Source organism: Mercenaria mercenaria, chromosome 3 (assembly GCF_021730395.1).
Source record: "Mercenaria mercenaria strain notata chromosome 3, MADL_Memer_1, whole genome shotgun sequence".
Lineage (NCBI taxonomy): Eukaryota > Metazoa > Mollusca > Bivalvia > Venerida > Veneridae > Mercenaria > Mercenaria mercenaria.
In genome coordinates this window covers 62,113,374-62,135,782 of record NC_069363.1, presented here as the reverse complement: position 1 = coordinate 62,135,782, position 22,409 = coordinate 62,113,374, and the positions used below count along the sequence as shown (strand labels likewise).

Genomic DNA, 22,409 nt, shown 5'->3' with positions numbered 1-22,409 from the left:
CATCATTCATCTTTCTTTTTTAGGTATGTAATAGGAGCGGAAAACTGTGCATCCTGATACAGGACTCGAACCTGCGACCTTTTGCTTGCAAGTCAGATGCTCTACCAACTGAGCTAATCGGACAACCGATATCATATACCAATTATATACATTATATACACACTTCTAAATTCCTCCCTCCTGTTTTCAAAGACAAAATCAGATTATTTTGACTAACCCAGCCATTGCTTCACCCTAGCTCTAGGATTCCAAGGCTAGTGACCACACTCACGGCAATTTGTAATAGGAGCGGAAAAATAATCAGCCCGATACAGGACTCGTACCTGCGAACTTCTGTGTGCAAGTCAGATGCTCTACCAACTGAGCTAATCGGACAATTGATATCATAGACCAATTATATACATTGTATAAGGTATAAGCTAACAAGTATGCCATTGCTTTTAGATGAATAGGAACACTGTCAACATTTGGAAAAATGCTGTCAGCCTTGGGCCTTTGAAAATATCCTTCTCATGCAATATTTACTCTTCCATTCAAAATAATGTAATATTTATATAACAATTACTTAAGCATGGGCGAGTAAAAATATGATATGAATCATGTTGCTGATACTCTTATTATTTTGTAGTTCTATCAACACCATTTACGGAAAATACTAGTAGATGAAAATTGATTCGGACGGACTGGGCGGACAAGTCTGTTCAATCTAAAATGTGCGTAAAACATTTTAAAAGTTCATCAGTTTAAGTACGTCAGTTTAGTCGTGACTTTATTCGATTTTATGTTTCTTCTCCACCTGACAAGGCTTGAATCTGAAGAAGTCCTGTTCGGATACAAGGCAATATATGTGCGTGCGTGCGTGAATGCGTGCCTGTGTTCATGCTTCCGTCAGTACGACTGTATGTCCTTCCGTCCGTCCGTTCGTGAAATTATAACTTTGCCAAACGTTTGGAAAATTCTTTATGCTTGCCTCAGGTACGTCAAACAGACATGAAAATATGCCAGTTTTCCATCACAATACATGTTACTGTTTTTTTGTCATCAATCATGTATGGTGGCTGATTTATGCCATTTCGTTCTGTCGATGCGACAGACAAACTTCGTTATGGCGCCCCGACAAACGTCGTTATGGCGTCCCGTCGAACGTCGCCCCAGCAACGTCACCCCGCCGAATGCCGTCCCGCCGAATGTCACCCTACCGAATGTTGCCCCGACAAACGTCCCCCGTCGAAAGTTTCCCCGCTAAATGTTGCACCGGCGAACGTCGCCCCGCCAAACGTCGTCTTTTTGCTTCTCGGAATTTCATTATTGTATTCAATTTGATTAAATTGGAGATAAATGGCGGTAATAGTTACGAATAGTTATGATATATTTGTTAGTCCCAACCAAGTATTTCAAGAGAAAATTGCTCACTCCTATCAGCCCCCCACCACCCCCGCCACCCGCCCCTAAACTTGACCCTCACCCATCCCAACTTTCAATCCATCAGTGAGTCCGTCAGTGACATGATGTGTAACGACATGTAACTTCTAAATAACAAGCTTTTGCATGACATACGGATACAAGGCAATATGCGTGCGTGCGTGGTTTGTGCGTACTTCAGTCCGTACGTCCGTAGGTTCTTCTGTCCGTCCGTTTGTCATATTTTAACTTACGTACTTACATTTGGAAAATACTTCATACATGGCTCATTGATATCAATTTTCGTGATTAAGCATAATATTTTTATCTGAAAGGTCAATCTCTACCTGGCTTGATGGAGTGAGGGGGGCAGTGGAGGATGGGGTCAATGGCCATTTTCCAATAATCAATCTCAATAAGGCAAACATATAGTATTTTCCTAATGTACGGCAACAAACGCCGTTATGACACCCAGCCGAACGTCGTTATTGCGCTCTGACCAACATCTTCCCACCGGACGTCGGCCCGCCGAATGACGCCCTGACGAACGTCGCCCCGCTGAATGTCTCCCCGCCGAACGTAGCCCCGCCAAACGACGTCTTTTCGCCTTCCGGAATGACATGATTTTGTTAATCAAATTGGAGATAAAAGGTGGTAATAGTTATGAATAGTTATGATATATTTGTTAGTCCCAACCAAGTATTACTAGATGAAATTTGCCAACTCTTACCCCACCTACCCCAAACGTTCAATCCATTAGTCAGTCCATTAGTAACACGAGTGTCACTGCAACTGAAGGAGCTAGTCATATTCGCTTATGAGACACCTACATACATTGAACAGCATTAAAATTCCGATTCCTACTTTTTTAATGCCAGGCACCGGATAGGTAGGCAATCGGTAAATTTTATTTAATAGCTGGCGGGTCACCAGTCAGTCTTTATCAACTAGACAATACATGACAGAGCTCGAACATTGCGGGGCAGGTGCCTTACCCATTAGGCCACCCCTGCTTGATAATTGATCTTGAATAAAATTACTGTTTATCGTTCAGACGCCTGTTATGATATCACTTGGCGGCGCCCTCGTGATACAATTTCTTTGTATCTGAACTCCAAATAATGATTTTTATTCAACGACAAATCACTGTTTGAGATATATTATTTCTTAAGTGATATAAATATTCTTACATTAAATAAGTTGGACAGTAAGGATACAAGCAAAAATGTTACTTGCAATTATTTTAGCAAGAAGAGCCTTTGTATGAAGCCATTTCACACAATGACGGTGAAGATAACGATGACGACGATTTTGACTACTCTTTATCTGATCCTAAGAAAGTGCACAGTACCAGGTCTGATGGTAAGATGTCTCTCTGAACCTGTCTTTCAGTCTTACCACTCAATGTCGTTATTATTACTGGCCATTTTTGAAAAGAATTGGACGAAGTGATAAAATTAATTAAACTTTAGGGTTTCATTATTTGATTTCATATATTCTATTGGCAAAACATTACGCTAAAAGGATTGTAAATATAATTTTTTTAGTTATATTGCTAAAAGAATTGTAAATGAATTAATTTTAAATATATTGACAAAATATCAAGTGTGTCAGTAGTAGATTTGTACGGAGTTTTACGATTGTAACAGCTGTTTTTAGAACTTTTAACGGCAATAAATAGTCGCCCAGTACTTTGACTGAACATTGTTGTATTAAGCATTGTTCTATTTTCGGATCTTTTAATAGTATGTAGTCTATTCAATGTTCATTTCTTAAGCTGGTGTTTGGGCTGGGTGGGCAGGGGCACGAGAAATCTTGTTCATTACCTCACATAAATAGACTGAATTGTTTTGATTTCGAGCCTCTGTTTATTTTTGTCTCTGACTACTTTCCTTTGTTGCGTTCTATGCTAGCAAAAGATTTTCTTCAAGATTTATTGAGCCAGGGATATGTGTAAGATTTAATGAAATCTATAATATGATCAACACAATCAAGCTGGATAATAGCAGACTCGGTTTGATTGAGTCTATTTATGAAAGGTAAGTAGCGGAATGTGCAATACCATTCAAGTCTCTAGCACCGGTGTACTTGGCCTAAAAACAAGTGTTGTAGATACTTTCTTTAAACTTGGCATGCCGACACGGAGAAAAACGGTGATTTAACTTTCCATACAAATCCAAAGGCATTATTTCATACAAAGCATGTTTAGACATACTACCCAAGATTCTTTGTCTGTAAAGTGAGAATGTTTTCCCTCTCTTTATGTAGTCATGTTGGTAGACATGGTATTGATAAAGTTGTTAGAAATTAACATTATTGTACTAACAGTAAAATAGAAAAAGTGTAAAATCACAGGTCGTCCAACACGACATAAAATAATATGTTGCAGTCTCGGCTCATGGAAGGCAGTGGAAATGCAAGCTACCGTCCACGCCCTTCAGCCCACATAATGTAATACTGTAACATATGATATGGAAGATGAACACCATTACATATTTTAAAATCCTTGTTATACATTAAACGATTATTACATAGTTCAATCGGTAATAAATTTATAGATGTGTTGTAACTATGAACATGAATGTACAAAAGCCAAAGCATGTTATATCAAATGTGCATTATCTCTTTGTATAAATTCGTATAATTTATGTATTTGTGATGATGTACAAACTTACAATAAACTTAATCATGTTAATGTTACGTTCTGTTATATATAAACAATACATTATGTTTTGTTGAGAAAAACTTTGTCTCTTTAATTTTCAGCCGTCCCAGGAGCGAGGATAGTAACAGCACTATTTGATTTTAATCATTTTTCTGAGGACGAAATTAGCTTCAAAAAAGAAGACCAACTGAAACTCCGTGGAGAAACTTTGAGGTACTTTATACGCATAGTTCAAAACGTACATCATTTGAGCTTATATCTTAAATATATTTTTTTTTACTTCCAGTATTGTTAAACATGATACCATGCGGACTTATGATGTCGTTTGTAAAGCCCTCTAGTCCCTCGAGTACGGTGTACCATTTGGGTAAAAAAGGCACGTATAAAAATATGGGTGCACGCATTAATATATGCGTCTGCTTGTATATATTTATACGTGCATGCGTTATTATGTAGATTGAAGCTTATATGTACGTGCACGTGTATATATACGTACACCTGTAATTACGCGTACACGTATAAATTTACGCGTGCACGTCCATATATACGAGCACCAAGAATTACGCGTGCACGCGTAAAATTATACGTCAACATTGTATTTACGTATACACTGGTAAATATAAAGGTGCACGCGTAGATATTACGCGCTCATGCGTAGAATTATACGTCCACGTGTATATTGCACGCATATAATATATAGGTGCACGCATATATGGACATGCAAGTGTATGCGCAATAACAAGCGGACTGATATATACACGCGCACGTCTATATAAGCGTGCACTTACATATTATAAAGATATGTATGAGGACGTAAATATTTAAGCATGCACGCATAGTTTTGTACGTGCACATATATTTTGAAATATGCACGCAGTTAAAGCAGAAATTCGACCCAAATGGTACTTATTAATTCAGCGCACCTAATCGTCTTTTATAAATATCTATATGTTTAACCGTTCTCTAGATCTGCATGCAGACTTTGTTACTGCATTTAGTAATACATTACCTTAACTAGATGTTTTTCTTCCGTTTTTGCTCAAATGGTTAGTACTATTTCTCACTGGGAGGTTCATTTAAATAAAACTAGTCTTTCGGATACTGTCGAGTCTCTCTTATATCTAATAATATTATTAATATTAAAATCTATGACAACCCTGATAATATAGTTCTAGATAAAAGACATATATTTCTCAAATAATAAGATTCTCTAAAGCATGTAGATATGTTGAAGATTTCAATGCACGTATCCAGTATATTACCAAAAGCAAAACTCATTCAATAGTGTTAACGCTATCATAAACTGCGTTAGTATTTCATCAAATGTTGCTGTTGGAATTCAGATATAAAATTTCCTAGAAATCTAAAGACATTACTACCCCTGAGGTTTATCAAAACCTGATGTTTATGAGCATTTTATTAACAAATTTCGTAATATTCTGGGTCATGGAATTTGTCTTACTGTTTTTGTAAAAATATAATTAGAAGTTTAATTAAACGAGGGTATGATTCAATTATTTTGAGACACATCGCATGTTTTGTATACAGTTCTTTTACTTTCCTCTTTGATTGTATCTGTCAGGAGAGGCAGAAGATTCCATGACAGACAATTTCTAAAGTCTACTGGGACTGGCCTGCTTTAATTCTTGCGTTCTGGCCTCTTTCGTCGGCCATTAATGTTGTTTTCATTGTTGGTCTGCTTTCTGCATGCGTATTTGGTTCTTTTTTTTTCTAGAAGCTAATTTTATATTTTGTATATTGTCTTTAGTTACAAATACGTATGCAAGGGATTAACCTGAGGGGTATAGCTTTTATTTTGTACTGTCCTGTTTGTATGTATTGGGTTTAACACCGTTTTTCAACAGTATTTCATTCATGTAACGGCGGCCAGTTAACGTAACCAGAACCAGTGTTCCTGGATTCTGTACCAGTGTAAACCTGTTCTCCGCATGTAACTGCCAACTTCCCCACATGAATTATCAGAGGACGAATGATTTCAGACACAATGTCCTTTATCAAATCGTCACGGAGAACATACGCCCCACCCAGGATCGAACTCGCGACCCCGCGATCCGTACACCAACGCTCTCCCTACTGAGCTAAGCGGGCGGGCTACACTGTCCTGTAACTGTGGAACATGTTGAAGGTAAACAGTGTGTATTTGCGCACAATTAACCTGTTTGAATTCCCACTGTTGTTTTTGACCGTTCCAAGGCGGATCCCAAGTGTGTTCTGCATTCATTCGCTGCTGTGGGAGGCAACGTTCCAGGACGGATTTCGAACAGATGGGTTGCAGTTCAAATCCCCATCAGGCCTAACCTCTTTTCTAAAATGTCATTTTGATGCCATTTGGTCAATGAGTTGTCGAGGTTCAAATCCCGGGCAGGGACAGACTTGTTGGTTTTTTTCCCTGTTTTTTTTTTGTAACAAGAATGTTGTTTTGAGGCCGTAGAGTTAAGGTCATGACCATGGTTTTTAAAAATCGCCTTTTTTCACTGTTGAAACTGAGGTCTCAGACTTGAAACCTAACAATGTATAGTCTTAAACCGCTGTTTAAAATTTGGTCTAAATCAATACCTAGTTCAGCACTATAACCTAAACCTTTAGCTAATGCTGAAAGTTCTAAGAAGTAATATAGTAGTAGTTAGAATGAAACGTTCGACCTTCTTTAAGCCAGCACATGCGTGTGCCAGTTTTCATTGGGATTGGACTCTTACCAATGTTAATAGATCTGCAAAACTGAAATTCAATAGTTAATTTTACAAACATTCTATAGAAATAATGACTGTTATTAAAAGTATTTATCCAAGTTGCACCATCCTTGCAAATGTCTTGTTTTTGGTATTTAATACTTGGTTTGTCTATCTGTCAATTCCAGCGGAAATTCTGACTGGTGTTATGCTGAACACTTGACTACGGATAAGAAAGGCTATATTCCGTTAGCCTATGTCACTGCAGATATCAGGTCAATGGAGGCTCAAGTGTACGTATTCATTTCACTTCCATTTGAAGATTCATGACCATTAAAAGTGACCTTGTGAACAATTTACAGCAAGCTTATATTTGTGCTATTACTCATCAAAACTGTTTTTTCATAATTGTTGTTGAAGTATGTTCATTACTTTCAGCTGGTGGCATGACCTTAGCAGGGAAGGTGCGGAGGTATTGCTTAGAATGTCAAACAGACCTCTTGGAACATACCTTGTTAGACCTTCTGACAGTATGTATTACTTCTTTCAGCGTTTTTCGCAAATAACTTCCTAGTTTTACAGGAGAATATATGTATATCTTTGTTTCTGTCTCATCTGTGAACATCATACTGATCCTTAGTCGGGTATTGTGTCACATTAACGTTACGTAAGAACCTTACCATCGCCGTGCGTTGTTTTAGCCGGTATATTTATTAAGCAATTAATGGTGAAAAAAATAGACGCCGAATTTTTTGAATCTTGTAAGCAGCTCTAGCTTTCAATGATTTAAATATATGGAAGTTACTTAATTCCAAGTAAATAGCAACCCAACCCCGCAAGCAATCGCCAATATAGTTAATTAAAGACAGTTTTAAGATACTTGTGTCTACTCGTTAATACATTAAATAAGTTTTGAGACGCTTTGTCCAGAATCTATATTTGATTTTTTTTTATCTTTTCTTTTTAAATTTTAAGTGTGCTAGGTAAAATTCTGTAGAATCACTTACAGATAACAAAATTCAAACGTATGTTTTCTGTTAATGTAACGTATTTTAACGAGCTCCGGACTGCAGTTTTTGCAACTGGCTGTCCCATCGTGTGTAGGTGGGGTTGGTGATGTGTGTGTGTGTGTGTGTGCGTGTGTGCGTGCATGTGCGTGTAGTGCACGTCCATGCTTGTACTGCTGTGATTCGGGGAGACAGCGTTTTGGAACGTGGCTTTCCCTATTGAACAATCATCACTTTGTTTCCCTTTCCTCAATACTCACGTTTCTTAACCTTACTATTATATCTGTCATATAATTAAAATGCACTTGTTGGTGTGTATTTAAAGAAACCTGTCTGCTATAACATTTCACTACAGTTTTTATTTGTGGCGGGCCTAATTTATGATGTGTGACTCTGACTGTATTTGCTGTGCTCTTTGCTTCCCAGAAATCTATACATTCCAGTTTTTATTTTGTTATATCAGTTTTGACCTACATAAATCATTCTGTAAAAAGTTAAAGGGCCAGCACTCCTAAATTGGGCATGGTACATTTATGTCTTGATGATATGCTCAAGTACATTTCATAATAGTACAGTTCTGTGAGTTTGTGCCAGATACCTTGAAAATTGTAGGAGTAGATATCCGAACAAGACTGATATTTGTATTGCACAATATACAATATCTGTAACATTTTAAGATCATAACTCTTAAACCGGGCATTGTCCCGACAATGTGCGCAAGTTCACTTTATAATGATACATTTCTATTTATTAATATTTTCATTTTTAAAACTGTAGGATGAGTTATCTGGACTAAGATACACGGATATCAAGGCGACAACTAAATGCATCGCACACGAAATGTTTTGGGGATCATGAAAATTAGTTTATCACTAAATCAAATGCAGATATCCGGATATTAATTTACTGATTAGTGAAATAATATAATTCTAAGGTCATCATATAAAATCATTCAAGGGGCACATGAGATTCAGTTTCCATCAAGTCGCCAAAAAAGGCATTTCTTATTGAATATACCAGTTTCTAATCAGAAGACCACATAAATATATTTTCAGTCAATTTTTAAAAACATGATTTAGGTATAGGCTCCTAATATTGCATTAAGTACTTTTATTTCAAAACCGCTATGGCATCCGACAATTGTGCAATCCTTTTATCACAACGCCATTCGTTCATAACCGTAAGACGTGGCCAGTAATTTGCAGTACTTTTCCATTGTCTACAAAAGAAGAATACAAACCATTTTCGCCAGCTAAATCCAAACTGGGAGTATATATATCAACGCCAAGAAAAAGATTCCTGCACGGCATTAATGCAGGCATATGTTTTGAACCCCAAGTAACTGAATCATAGCCAGTTACTGGCCAAACAACAGAATCGTTGAATTAAGAAAACGGAGCGCCACCTACTTATTAACAGTTATCTATTACTAATCCAAGGACATGGCTAGGGCTTTGAGTAACTGCTTTAGCTGTCATGTTTATATCAAGGTTTTCATCCAAAGGCATTCCTAATTATAATATTATAATTTTCAACACAATGAGTGGTTTCCTGACCACAGTTAAATACTAAAGTTGTCCTAGTCAATGCACCAGGCCTAAAATAAATGATGGTACTTTTACCTTGACTGTTATATTATTTAAATTACACCAGGCAAAAACAGCACTCTGCAAGAACTTGTAAAATTTTCTGCATTTAGCTAACACTATAAAGAACACAACTCCATTCATTATTATAAATGACACCCTAAACTGCTTGATCATTTATAGTGTGACAAAATAAACCATTGTCTTAATCCGCAAAGTGTTTGAAACCAGTAAGTAGTGTAGTCATTTACCTAGAGACATATTAATTAATTATACTGCATTTAGCATCTTAACAGAAATCCCTGATTCATTAATTAGTTTCCGAAGTTTATTTTTGTTACTACGATCAAAAGCTTTTCGAAAGTCGGCAAAAATCTTATATTTATTCCATGTATCAATAATAAATGTTAATATAAACACATAATCAAAGATACTCCTTTTCGCCCAGAAAAAAATCTGTTCATCAAATAGTTTTGAGTTTTCTTCAGCCGAAGTAGTTTATCTAGAATTTGAAATACTACAATAAATGTCAAACATAATCACGGTTGAATATCGTTACCTCGATATCGGTTAGCTCGATACTCCGGTTAGTACGATGTGTTTGAGTCGGTCCCGATTTTCCCCTTTTTATCTTAATGTAATTATTTATCATTACCTCGATACGATTAGCTCGATATTTTGTTTAGCTCGATGAGATTTTTCAGTCCCGTCAACTTACCTATACAGTTTTTACACCTGGTTTTGTCGATATCACAGATTGGCAAAAAATATCCATGTTATTTGTAAGGTGTGAAAATCAACCTATTGTTGTCCGGCAATGTATTAATCATATTCAAGTCAGTTTGTGTGTGTGTGTTTTGGGGTTTTTTTTTTTGTTAATTTATCTTTTATCCAGTCTAAATGTCAAAAGGTTACTTAATTCCAAATAATTAGTCTTATAAAAGCAGGAAAGCTGTTTCCAATGTAACAACTAATTTGGATGAAATATTTTCTGTTTGACGGGGTAAAATTTTGCCATTTAGGATTGAGTAACAATATGCGTATTTTACTGGCAAATTTTCGTTATCGAAGCACCGTCAAAATGACTACTCAACTAGGAACACTATCGCTGCATTCAGACTTGTTTAGGGAAGGAATAAAAATGTTAATGTTTAAATGTATATTTTGAAAAATTAAAAAGTTATATGTATGTATTTGAATAAATTAAGATGCTTCATTTGTCAATAAATTAAAATCGTATTTACGTTTTAAATTATTTCTTTCCCCTTTCAAACTCTCTGGAAAAAGCATTGGATATAATGGCAATATAGACGTCCGACAAAAGTACAAAGTAGTCCCAGATATCGTCGATATCGTTACGTCGAACTTCGGATATGTCGATGCAATGTTTTACAGTCCCTTGAATATCGAGGTAACGGTATTCGACTATATTATGATTACTTGCTTCAACTTACGCAGACTTACATACATGTATGTAAGTATAAGATTTATTATATGAGCCGCGCCATGAGAAAACCAACATAGTGGGTTTGCGACCAGCATGGATCCAGACCAGCCTGCGCCTACGCGCAGTCTGGTCAGGATCCATGCTGTTCGCTAACGGTTTCTATAATTACAATAGGGATTAATAGCGAACAGCATGGATCCTGACCATACTGCACGGAGGTGCAGGCTGGTCTGGATCCATGCTGGTCGCAAACCCACTATGTTGGTTTTCTCATGGCACGGCTCATATCTTTACCCATAATGTGGGGGACAATACCTTTATTAGAAGTAAATGTAGAAACGTTACAGACGTGATATTTTAAGAGCAAGTTATGGAATTCCATCTAGCCCACACGCTTATATATTTTGGCCTTAAATTTTGCCTTTTTACCTCAATGAGTAAAATAGTTACTTAGTAATTGAAAAACAACAATGTGGCATTATTACAGTTATTAGACTTACCAGTATGTAATTAATTATCATTATAATCAGTATGTAAACAAACAAAAAACTGAATTCAGTATTCCATTTTTCAAAATTGTTATCTAAATTTGTGGAAACGCTGCCATCTTCATAAGAATAATTTTAGATTAAGCCTGGGTAGTTGCTTTCAAGACACAACACATTTGATTAGTGTTACAGTCTGACAATAATTCATTGTCCACCCCCAATTTTTATGTGTTGGGGGAGGGGGCGGGTACTTAGATTGTCCCTGTCCGTATGTTTGTCCATTTGTGTCGCGCACATCTCAAAATAAGTTTAACCGAGTGTCATAAAACCTCATAAGATTGTTAATCAGCATGTCAAGTTGTATATCTGTGGTTCAGTTTGGGATTTTTCAGATCAGCTTACGCGGAAAACCCACCGTCCGTTTTTCCTCGAAGGAAAAGTCTTGCATAGCGAGGAATTCCGCCGAGTACTGCCTTATTCTGACACGGAGTACCGATTGTTATAGTTTTGTTACTTTAGCGGAATTTCGTCGAGTCACTCCGAGAAATTACTTGATGGAACTCCGAGTCGAAATTATTCAGGTAACACTATAATGATTTCCAGTATTTTATGGCCTCTCCGCGCGACTCCGAGTCTTTAATAAATAACTAATTGGTCAATTCGAGAGAAGCGAGAAATTTCACGAAATTTCGAGGCAGTATTCACTTACTTTGGTGGATTTTTTATATAATTAGTCTGTTCTTTTTACTGTTTAAAATTTATGAATTTTGGTATTGAAATAGTTTTTGACCATACGAATTAGATGAAGCAGCGTGTTTATGTAAAATGGATTAAATTATTAATCATATAATATTAAATAAACTTTCAAATGACCGCTGTTAAAGAAAAACGATTTGTTAAATGTTTTGATATTGAAATAATTCCTGACTTTGTGAATTCAATTTAGAAATAAAGTTATGTAAAATGCACTAAATTAAGCATAATTCATAACTAGATAAACTTTAAAATAACACCCGCTAAATTGTTAATTGTTAAGTATGATATTGAAATACTTTCTGACTATGCTCTTTAAATAAGAAATAAATTATGTAAAATGGACTAAATTTAAGAACTATATAAAACTAAACAAACTTTTTAATTACTGGCGTTAAAAGAATAGTGGTTTGTTAAATATCATATTGAAATAGTTTCTGATAGTGCAAATCAAATTCAGAAACAGATTTATGTAAATTATACTAAATTAAGAACTATATTAAAACAAGATAAACTTTAAGATTATGGCCGTCAAAGAATAGCGATCTTTTTATTGAAAATTATAAGAATATTATAAATTTTCATTATGAAAATGGTCTTTCATTATTGATTTGGAAGGAATTATAAAAAGGGAAAGTAATTGCTGCCGTATTCACTAAAAATAGTTTCTGATAGTGCAAATCAAATTCAGAAACAGATTTATGTAAATTATACTAAATTAAGAACTATATTAAAACAAGATAAACTTTAAGATTATGGCCGTCAAAGAATAGCGATCTTTTTATTGAAAATTATAAGAATATTATAAATTTTCATTATGAAAATGGTCTTTCATTATTGATTTGGAAGGAATTATAAAAAGGGAAAGTAATTGCTGCCGTATTCACTAAAAAGTCATAAAATGTTTATTAGTGAACAAAAATATCTGGTTGATTTTAATGTATAATAGAAAGATACTAAGTATTATAATTGTTCATAAATTACTTTTGTTTTTCGCGTATTACTACGTAAAATATAATTATCTTGCTCTATGTAATCTGAAATCTGTCATCGAAGGTACTTGAAGACCCAATTAAATTTGTATAGGTAGTTATTTATTCGTCTTTGAGTCACTCGAAGGAATTCCGTCAAATGACTCGGGAACTAAAGAAACCAATACATCTGTGTATTCCGCTAATTGGATTTCATCTCGAGTCACTTCAAGGCTTTCCTTCGAGTGACTTCGCATAAATCCTCGGAGTCAGACAGCGAAATTCCTTGACGGAAACTGGCTGACTCGAAGAAACTTCGAGTCGGAGCCTTGGTACTCGTTTTGGCCATCCTCCGAGGATCGAGTAGAATGGGTTTTCAGCGTGAGCTGGTCTGTACTTAGACTGATAAGAGTTTTGGGCCTTTACTTAGTCTAAATATACATTGCAGGAACTAAAGGTCTGTATTACGTTTCGCAGAAGGTACACGACTCAGGATAATGGAACATTGCAGGAATGTTATTTGGCATGTGAGGATGTGCATCTAGGCTTTTGTTTGCGATTGTAATCAAATTGACCAGAGTAATGGCCCTTGACTCAGTCCTAAATATGCATAAAAGTCATAAAACATTAGGAAATGGTTACGTAGGATGTGAAGTAGTGTACCTGGGATTTTTGTTTTGTTCACTCCAAAAGACCATAGTTATAGCCATTGACTTAGTCAATAATATGAATTATATGTCCCATGTATCTCAAACGTATTTAGCATGGAGTAATGAAACTTTATGAGAATGTTCTTTAGCATGAAAAGTTGTGCACCAGGGGTTTTATTTGGGATAAAACCCTCCTACCAGCCACCCCACTCCCTCCTCTAATTTATTTTTATAGATTTAACACTTTAATTGTTTTATCTTGTGTTACTTGATATTTTTTTTGTAATATTCACTAACCAAACACCCGTCCCCCTTGATAACTTAACTACATGATTATATAAAAGTTTACTTGTCTTGCACTGTCAACAGGTAATATACAGTCGTACATTGAATGGAAGTGGGGGCACCAATGTCCCACGGACATACATCTCATCTTTCCTACAAGAGATGTGCCACAGTTAGAGAAATTTAGATTTCCACGACTGGTGCTTTTTTACAAACAATCGCGTCTTCCTGGCGTCTTCCTGGCTTGGCAATACATCCTTCAGTTGCTCAGAATTGTTATTTTCATATTGAAATATTGCGACTGTATACGTTTAAAAGGTAAAATTAATGTCATTGTCTGGCATAAAATAAATGTGTTATTTAATTCTTCATGAGTTATTATAATTATATTTATTGCAGGAGGACGTATGCTTGTACTGTCGATGTTGGCTCCAAGCAAGGAATCCAGAGGAGAACGTGTCGCACACATTCAAATCAAGTCACACAATGGACAGCTATTTATAACTTTAAGAAGACTTTTCCCTGACATATTCGATCTTATTCATTTCTATCAGTGTAAGTATTATATTCACTTCGTTACGGCAAAAGAATTAGTTCAAATTATAATTCTCGAGTCATCTCGAAACAGAACATTATATAATTGTAGTCTGCATAAAAATCTACTTTTTTACTGGATCCGGGCGCGCATTAACAGAGAAAATTTATGTATTGGTGTTTGACAAGGCGAGTTAACTGCTTCAATTGCTCAGCCGGACAAAATTAATGCCAAAATATTACTACTGGGACAGCTGCTGTAAGTTTAGAGTCGTTTTCGAACGGGTAAGGGAATGAAATGACAAATTCGAAAGTTCAACAAACACACGTGGACGCAAGTGCGTAAGAAACTATAATTATTAGAGAGGCTCATTATATAGATATCTATAAAATACCTTATTACTTGTAATTGGAAGTTGATTAATTTTATATCAGTAATTCGTTTCATGCCAAACTTATAATATTCTATGTTGTTGCTTTTCTTGTAATTTATCAATTTTGAAATACACATGGATGGTGTGTTATACTGTTTAAACAATACGAGGGACGTTTGAAAAGTAGATAAGATTATTTTCAATCAGTTAAAAGGCTTGGACTCAAGGTTTTAACTTAAATTGATCTTTCTTCAAAAAGTAAGTCTATTTAAAATCAAGTGACATAGAACAGGAAAAATAAATTAATTTTGTTTGAAGAAATTTCGAAAAAAAGGCAATTTTTTAAAAATATTATTTTAAACCGTTACTCAGGACTTTAAGAGTACCATATTAAGTACTTGCTAATTTGCTTTATATTGCATTAAGGTACTAAAAATGACACTGAAAACCGGTAATCATATGTACTTACCTAAAATGAAAGAAAATGCGTTACTTTGGAAACATGTACATTTTAAGCTTAAATCGGAAAGTTGTGACATACATGTATGCTTATACAATTATCATATACGTATATATTTCCTTAAATAGTAAAACCGAAATAAGCTGTAAAGTGTTAAATATCAATATATTCTTTCAGTAAAATACCTTAAAAGAGTCATATACTTCGAACCTGAATAAAAAATACTCGAAGGGGGCTGAAAAAACAGAGATTGTACTTTTTTACTTTGATAATTGTGTAAATTAATTGATATTCTGTAAACAAATCGACGAAACAAGGTGTACATATAATAATAGCTAAATTGTGTACCTGTGTTTTCATATCTATTATTGAAGAAAAAAAAAACTACTTTTACATAGGATACGGGTATGTAAGAACGTGATAAAAATCGCGTATTATCAAGACAATTTACGTGCAGTTAATAAATTCATTTTTGAAATGCTGTGACTGGGCCGATGGAAATCTGGTATTTTCGCCTTGTTTCTACCGTAAAGAATTCTTTTAGTTAGCAAACAATGAGGCAGTCCAATCGATAAAATGTCTGGATGTATTAAAGACTTTAGTTACCAACTCAAAAACACACTAGTACATCGGCGGCTCAGTTACTTACTCTGTCTACTCTCTTCCCATGTTGGCGTTGGGGAAAGATGGTTGAATTTTCATCGAAAACCGCGAATGTATTAAGTCACATGTAACATGTGGTTGTTTCTTTTTAGAGTTTATATCAATGATTTTAGGAAGTGATGGGAAAAATTAATCGGTATGTGTTATTTAATATTTCATAGAGTTTAAATAAATCTTGGAAGCAGGTTGACACGTTCTTACTCAAAATAAATCGTGTGTAAAATTATTATTCTTGAAATTATGTCGTCCCAGTTGTTAGTGGATTACAAAATAGGTCAGAAATAAACATGATTTTTACAATCTTTTGGTAGTGTTGTTGATTTGCACATCCCTTTATGGGTATTTAAAACAATATGACCGTTTCCATGAACAACAGAATAAAAATATTAAATATTGTATAGATCTCTTAAGTCATCATCTATGGAAACAATACATTTTGACTCCATGGCATGTTGTTTTAAGCGTTAATACATAGTAATGTCTGCAGAAGCTCTAGGAATTTGTTAGTGACCGAAGCTGAAACAACAACCGCTCGGGTTTCTATAGATGTTAATACACAAAAAAAAAATGTAATAACCCTATTAGCCATTCTTTTCTAACAGTCGTAAATAATGTGGTATAACCATTCCTTACAACATCATGCAGACCCTTTTCATGAATTAATCATCACAAAATGTGCCACTTCTGATAACATTTACCCACATACGAAATGGATGATTCTTTTTAAAATTAATTGTTAAATTTAACAGGTACAGCTGGTGATCTTCCGTGCAAACTAGAGAAACCAGCTCCAAGGCCAAATCCTGTTGTATATCCCAGAAACTTAGAAACTGAAAGGGAGTCTGTTGCTATTATCAAGTCAGTCAAAATTGGTGAATATGGAGAATTATTTACCGGTATGTAAACAAGAAGACATGTTTTGAATAAAGATGATATAATTACATTACAAATTACACAGCAAAATATATAAAATATTAAAATAATGTGATCAAACTAGAATATAATACAATGTAATTACTTGACGTAGTACACTGTACAGTCTGATAAAAATTACGGACTTTGCAGTGCGCGCTGTTAGACATACTAAATAATGTTTGTTTGTAGTAAAATATCTTTTAATTGTAACGTTGGAATGTGCAATGGGCATTTATTTAGGCTATTAAAGTTTTCATAGTATTGTTCCCAACTTTCACTTTTACAGGTAAGTTGTTCAACACGTTCGGTGTAACTATCGTGACAAAGTGCAAACTTGCGCAGGACCATTTTTTAGCGGAGGCGAAGACTATATATACATTCCAGCAGTCCAGACACTTTGTTAGAATGTTAGCTGTGGTAATAAAACCTAAACCTTTTATGATTATACTCGGAGAGACGGTTCGCTATACGTTACAATCATACCTGCAGAGAGATAGAGGAAGCACTATAACCTTCAAGTCTTTGACTAAAATGGCTGCTGAGGTATTATTTTGTTTAAACTTAAAATGAGACAGTTAGGAACATATCCATATTTGATAAAATATTGGCAGTCTTTTTTCCATTGCAACGTTAAACAAAATGGCGGATTTCATCTATTATCCGCATTTCATAAGGTAAATTGGATATGGTAATTGTCTCCGTTCGTCCGTGTGTGCCTCTGAGCGCAACGCTCCATAGGCTTTATTGCACTTTCTGTCAGTTACAACGATGACGTTTGAAGAGAGACTGAGCTATGTTGAAAGAGCCTACTACAGGTTGGGAATGAGCATATCCTTTCTCCGGCAAGCAATTCAAGAGACTGAGGTCGAGCGGGTCTATGCCATGAAAGGCAAGGCAACCCAGACGGAGGAAGAGGAGGAGGATACCGAGATAAAGATCGAGGAGCCAGAGGCTCCAGGGTCCAGCCAGGCGAACCCTATTATTAAAAATGGATCAGGAAAGGTTGAGCTGGAGGAACTGAGCCAGAGCCAAGGCATTCCTACAAATGTAGGTGAAGCGTCTGGCTGAGAGGAAGAGGATGAGCCTGTCTTCAGCTTCCAAGGCGGTCCATTCAAAAGGAAAGACCTTCAGTACTGGTGTATTTTTATTGGTGCACACTTAATCAGCCGAAAAGAAATGTCATTCACTGACACAAAATGATACATATATGTCTTTCATTATTTAATACATCTTCTTTTTTGCAGTACAAAAAACCCTCATACACGCAACACCAAACAGGAGAGATTTTTATACTTTCATTTTGTTCGACGTGAAAGCCAGTACACATTCATGTACATATTTCGTATGTAGTGTGAAAAGTCTAATAATTAAAAACAATTATTTCGCAATCTTTCATTAAATGCGTTTTAGCTTTGATTGAAACTACAAATTCCAAATGCAACGTAAATCTACTATACTTGGCATTATGAAGAAAACAAAAATAAAAGAAAGATAATAGGTAAGGGTAGATTTCTCGGAAGCACCGAACACCACAAACACAGCATCAGAACCACGCATTCGCAAAATAGGCCCACAACAAAAAGAAGCTGTATAAGAAAAATATTAAAGACGGGTAAATTAAAAAATCAAACAAGTTCATTTTAATCTTATGCAAAAAATAGAACAAGAGCTCGTAGAACACGAACCCCCTCCCCCCTGATGTATTCAGTGATTGCACAAGGAACAGAAAGTATTTGGTCACTGGATACAAAAGTTCTATTGTTCTGAGTCAATGTGACCTTGATCTTTGACCTATTGACCTCCAAATCAATAGGGATCATCTGCTGGTCATGATTAACCTCCCTATCAACTTTCACGATCCTAGGCCAAAGCATTCTCAAGTTATCAGGCGGAAACTGTTTAACTGTTCTGGGTCACTGTGACCTTGACCTCAGGTCTCAAAATCAATAGAGGTCATCTGCTGGCCATGCCCAACCCCCTATCAACTTTCATGATCCTAGGCCCAAGCGTTTTTGAGTTATCATCTGGAAACCGTTTAACTGTTTTGGGTTACTATGACCTACCGACCTCAAATCAATAGGGGTCACCTGCTGGTCATGATAAACCTCCCTATCAACTTTCGTGATCCTAGGCCTAAGAATTCTTGAGTTATTATCTGAAAATCATTTAACTGTTCCGGGCCACTGTGACCTTGACCTTTTACCTACTGACCTCAAAATCAATAGGGGTCATCTGCTGCTCATGACTAACCTCCCAATTAACTTTCATGATTCTAGGCCAAAGTATTCTTGAGTTATCATCCGGAAACCGTTTATCTGTTCCGAGTCACTGTGACCTTGACTTTTGACTTACTGATCTCAAAATCAATAGTGGCCATTTGCTGGTTTTGACCAACCTCCCTATTCTTGAGTTATCATCCGGAAACGAATTACGAATTGGTCTACCGACCGATCAACAGACCGACCGACCGACATTTGCAAAACAATATACCCCTCCTTCTATGAAGGGGTGGGGTGGGGGAGGGGTGGCATAAAAATGGGAAAGCAATGGGTACGGTTAGAAAGTGGGAGGGTGAAGGGGGAAGTTGAACAAGGGGGAATATTCAAAGCGAAACGCCACGTTCCTTAATCATAGTTACCCTACAACGTAAACCACAGCAGCGCAGACACTCACGTACAAAACACACACACACACACACATACACACACACGACTCAGGCATGCACGCACGCACGCACACACACTCGCACGCGCGTGCGCATCACATACACAAATAACTTACGTAGATAAACGGACAAGTAAGATATAACAACATGGTCGGACACCGCCCAAGACACACAGACGCACAAGGACACAAACGCACACACATAAGCAGGAAAAAAAAAACAACAATCAGGCACCTTTTTAGGATATCGTCAGCCAATATTGTGTGTATATGATAACTTACTCATATAAATGGGGAGGAGAAGCCAAACATTGTTCATTGACAGACATTTGAATTTAATCTTAAGCTTATTACCGCCAAGGTGATTCAGAAATTGAAGTCCGGGCTCATTAACAGGTAATATATTCTATGAGTCGTTTATAAATTTGTTCATTGCAATATTCCAGGAATTTTCTTCCCCGTAGTTGAAATGTTTTCAAGGGCATCGGTAATCTTTCGTCTATCGTAGGACAGAAACAGTGTTGGCACCATGCTAGATATTTTCTGTATAAAATGACAGACATCACGGGTCATGTAACATTTCTGCTTAGACAATGATGGCAGCACCATGTAAATTAGTACCTTACTCAGATACTTCGAGTAGCAAGTTTCGTCGAGTCCTCAAAGATGTTTAATCTGCTCTTATTGAGTAAAAGCGTACTGTATAATATGGTTTGTTATTTATCATCAACTTTTATTCACACCGCGATGTAGCTTCGAGACATGGTTGAGAAGGAGGGGATTGGGGTAAATCATTAACGGACTTAAACCTGGAGTCGGAGGAGTGTCTAAAGGTATTTTGTCGTTTGATACTTTTTAAATATTCATGCCAGTAATGAATGTGTATTTTAAGCATACTGAATGTTTATCTAGATTGCTGATGGTATGGCGTTTTTAGAGACGGAAAAGATTGTTCATAGACATTTAAAAGCCGAAAATGTGTTTGTATGTGGATTGAACGAATTGAAGATAGTACATCCAAATTTACCAGGTCTGATGAAAGCTAGTGATAATGATGAACATATAAAAGGTAGGTACTGAGTATGAAACAAAATGAATGATTCTTTCAACTGCTTGATTTTTCTTGTTAAGACGAAGTGGAGTGTAAAAACCTAGGATGGGGAACATCTCAACATAATCTAATTATATTACATGTATGTGCGGTAGGAAAAAAAAAAGTATGTGATGGTGATAAGATTTGTCTTATAATGCCACATTTTTTTGCGGTGGGGATATAGATTTGACTTGTCTGTTCGTATGTAAGTCACAGAAAATGTTATTGACACATATCGCTAAAGTATTTGAGTAACCGTCCTGGTTGTATAGGAATGTTATCTAGCATTAGGAGTTGCACATCTGAGTTTTTGTTATTTTACTCATGTGGATAATTGTCCAAGAAGAACGACTGTGGCAGTACTGAGTCCGCCGTCCGTTGTCATATGTCGTCGTTCGTCGTTGCCAATTTCACTGTTAGTATTCTAGAGGTCACAAAATTAACCGAATCAGAAATATACTCAGAATGGCGAGTGGACGATCTTGGTCAAACACTAAGTGACCAGTTCATATCATAGAAAAACCTTGTTGACTATATGGGGTCAGAATTTATCGTAGCCTCTAAAGTGTAATGCATTCGACTTTATAACGATCTGAATTGGCTGAAATTTAAGAACCGTGTAAAATATCATTTAGCAGTGATGGTTTACAAATCTTTGCAAAACATGGTGCCTGTCTACATGACTGAAATATTGAGTTTCTCAAGTAATCTTGTTTTGCGTACAAGACCTCGTACAAATTATCTTATAGATTCGTTCTCGTATTTCGACGTAAATACCTGCTAAAATTAACCAATCTAGGACATTGTAAAAATTCAAAAATAATTTCAAACAACGTTCGTTCATGTTACAGTCCAGGGATTAGAATAACTTCTTTCCAGTTTTACATAATATTATAATGATGCCATTTTTGTCATAAATGCGAGTGTCTTGTTGTTGTTAACTTAAGTCCATTATAGTAATAAGTAGTCGTTTCATTTTTATATAATATACACTATATAATGTGATCTTCATCAAATAAATATTTAATTATTACTATTATTATTATAACCTTGTCTTTGACAACATATAACCCAGTTTTAAACTTGACAAAGGTTGTAAACATTCTGACAAATTTTTAGGAGAAAAATGTAGAAAATGTTGCCTCTAAAGTTTTAAGAATGGTAAAGTATTATTTGACACATTGACATTAACTTTAAAATCATATATCCCAGTTTAGACCTTGACGTAAATTTTACGAGAATACATCTGACAATGTTCAGATCAGGTAGCAAATATGGACTAAAGAGCGTTTTTTTTATCTATATGACTTTGGTTTTGACACTTCTTTGAGATCTAGATTTTATGAAATAAAATATTCTTAACAGGTTTCATAAATATGAAAAAGAAGTATGGTCTCTACTATGTTAGCAATGTTTTTTCTATGATTGGCAAAGTGGCATTTTCCCAACACAATCCAGTTTCAAACCTGGTCTAGATTTTCAAACATTCAGACCATGTTTCATATAGATGTAGTAGAAAACATGGTCTCTGTTATTTAGTGAGTTAACACAGTGACCTACTATTTACACAGTACACACTTTTCCGATATCTTATCAAGACAAACGTGCTGACCAAGTCATATTTAGATTGGGCCCGAATTATGACCTCTAGAGTGTTAAATGTGAAAATGTTTAAGTTGAAAATCGACAACGGACGACAGAAAGGATGATCAAAGTAACTCACCTTGAGCAGTTTGTCTCAAGTGCTCAAATTTGATGTTGAA

The 22,409-nt window shown here is 35.7% G+C and overlaps 1 protein-coding gene across 1 annotated transcript in view; it reads left to right on the top strand.

The window, feature by feature from the left end:
- LOC123524563 (tyrosine-protein kinase STK-like) overlaps positions 1 to 22,409 on the top strand; it is a 40,473-nt gene that overhangs the window by 5,842 nt on the left and 12,222 nt on the right. Inside the window, exons 5-12 of the mRNA XM_045302850.2 lie at positions 2,649 to 2,763; positions 4,168 to 4,279; positions 6,945 to 7,049; positions 7,195 to 7,286; positions 14,343 to 14,498; positions 16,724 to 16,870; positions 17,176 to 17,432; positions 20,466 to 20,622. Of these exons, the coding sequence (XP_045158785.2) occupies positions 2,649 to 2,763; positions 4,168 to 4,279; positions 6,945 to 7,049; positions 7,195 to 7,286; positions 14,343 to 14,498; positions 16,724 to 16,870; positions 17,176 to 17,432; positions 20,466 to 20,622 (1,141 nt within the window). The remainder of the gene's footprint in view (positions 1 to 2,648; positions 2,764 to 4,167; positions 4,280 to 6,944; positions 7,050 to 7,194; positions 7,287 to 14,342; positions 14,499 to 16,723; positions 16,871 to 17,175; positions 17,433 to 20,465; positions 20,623 to 22,409) is intronic.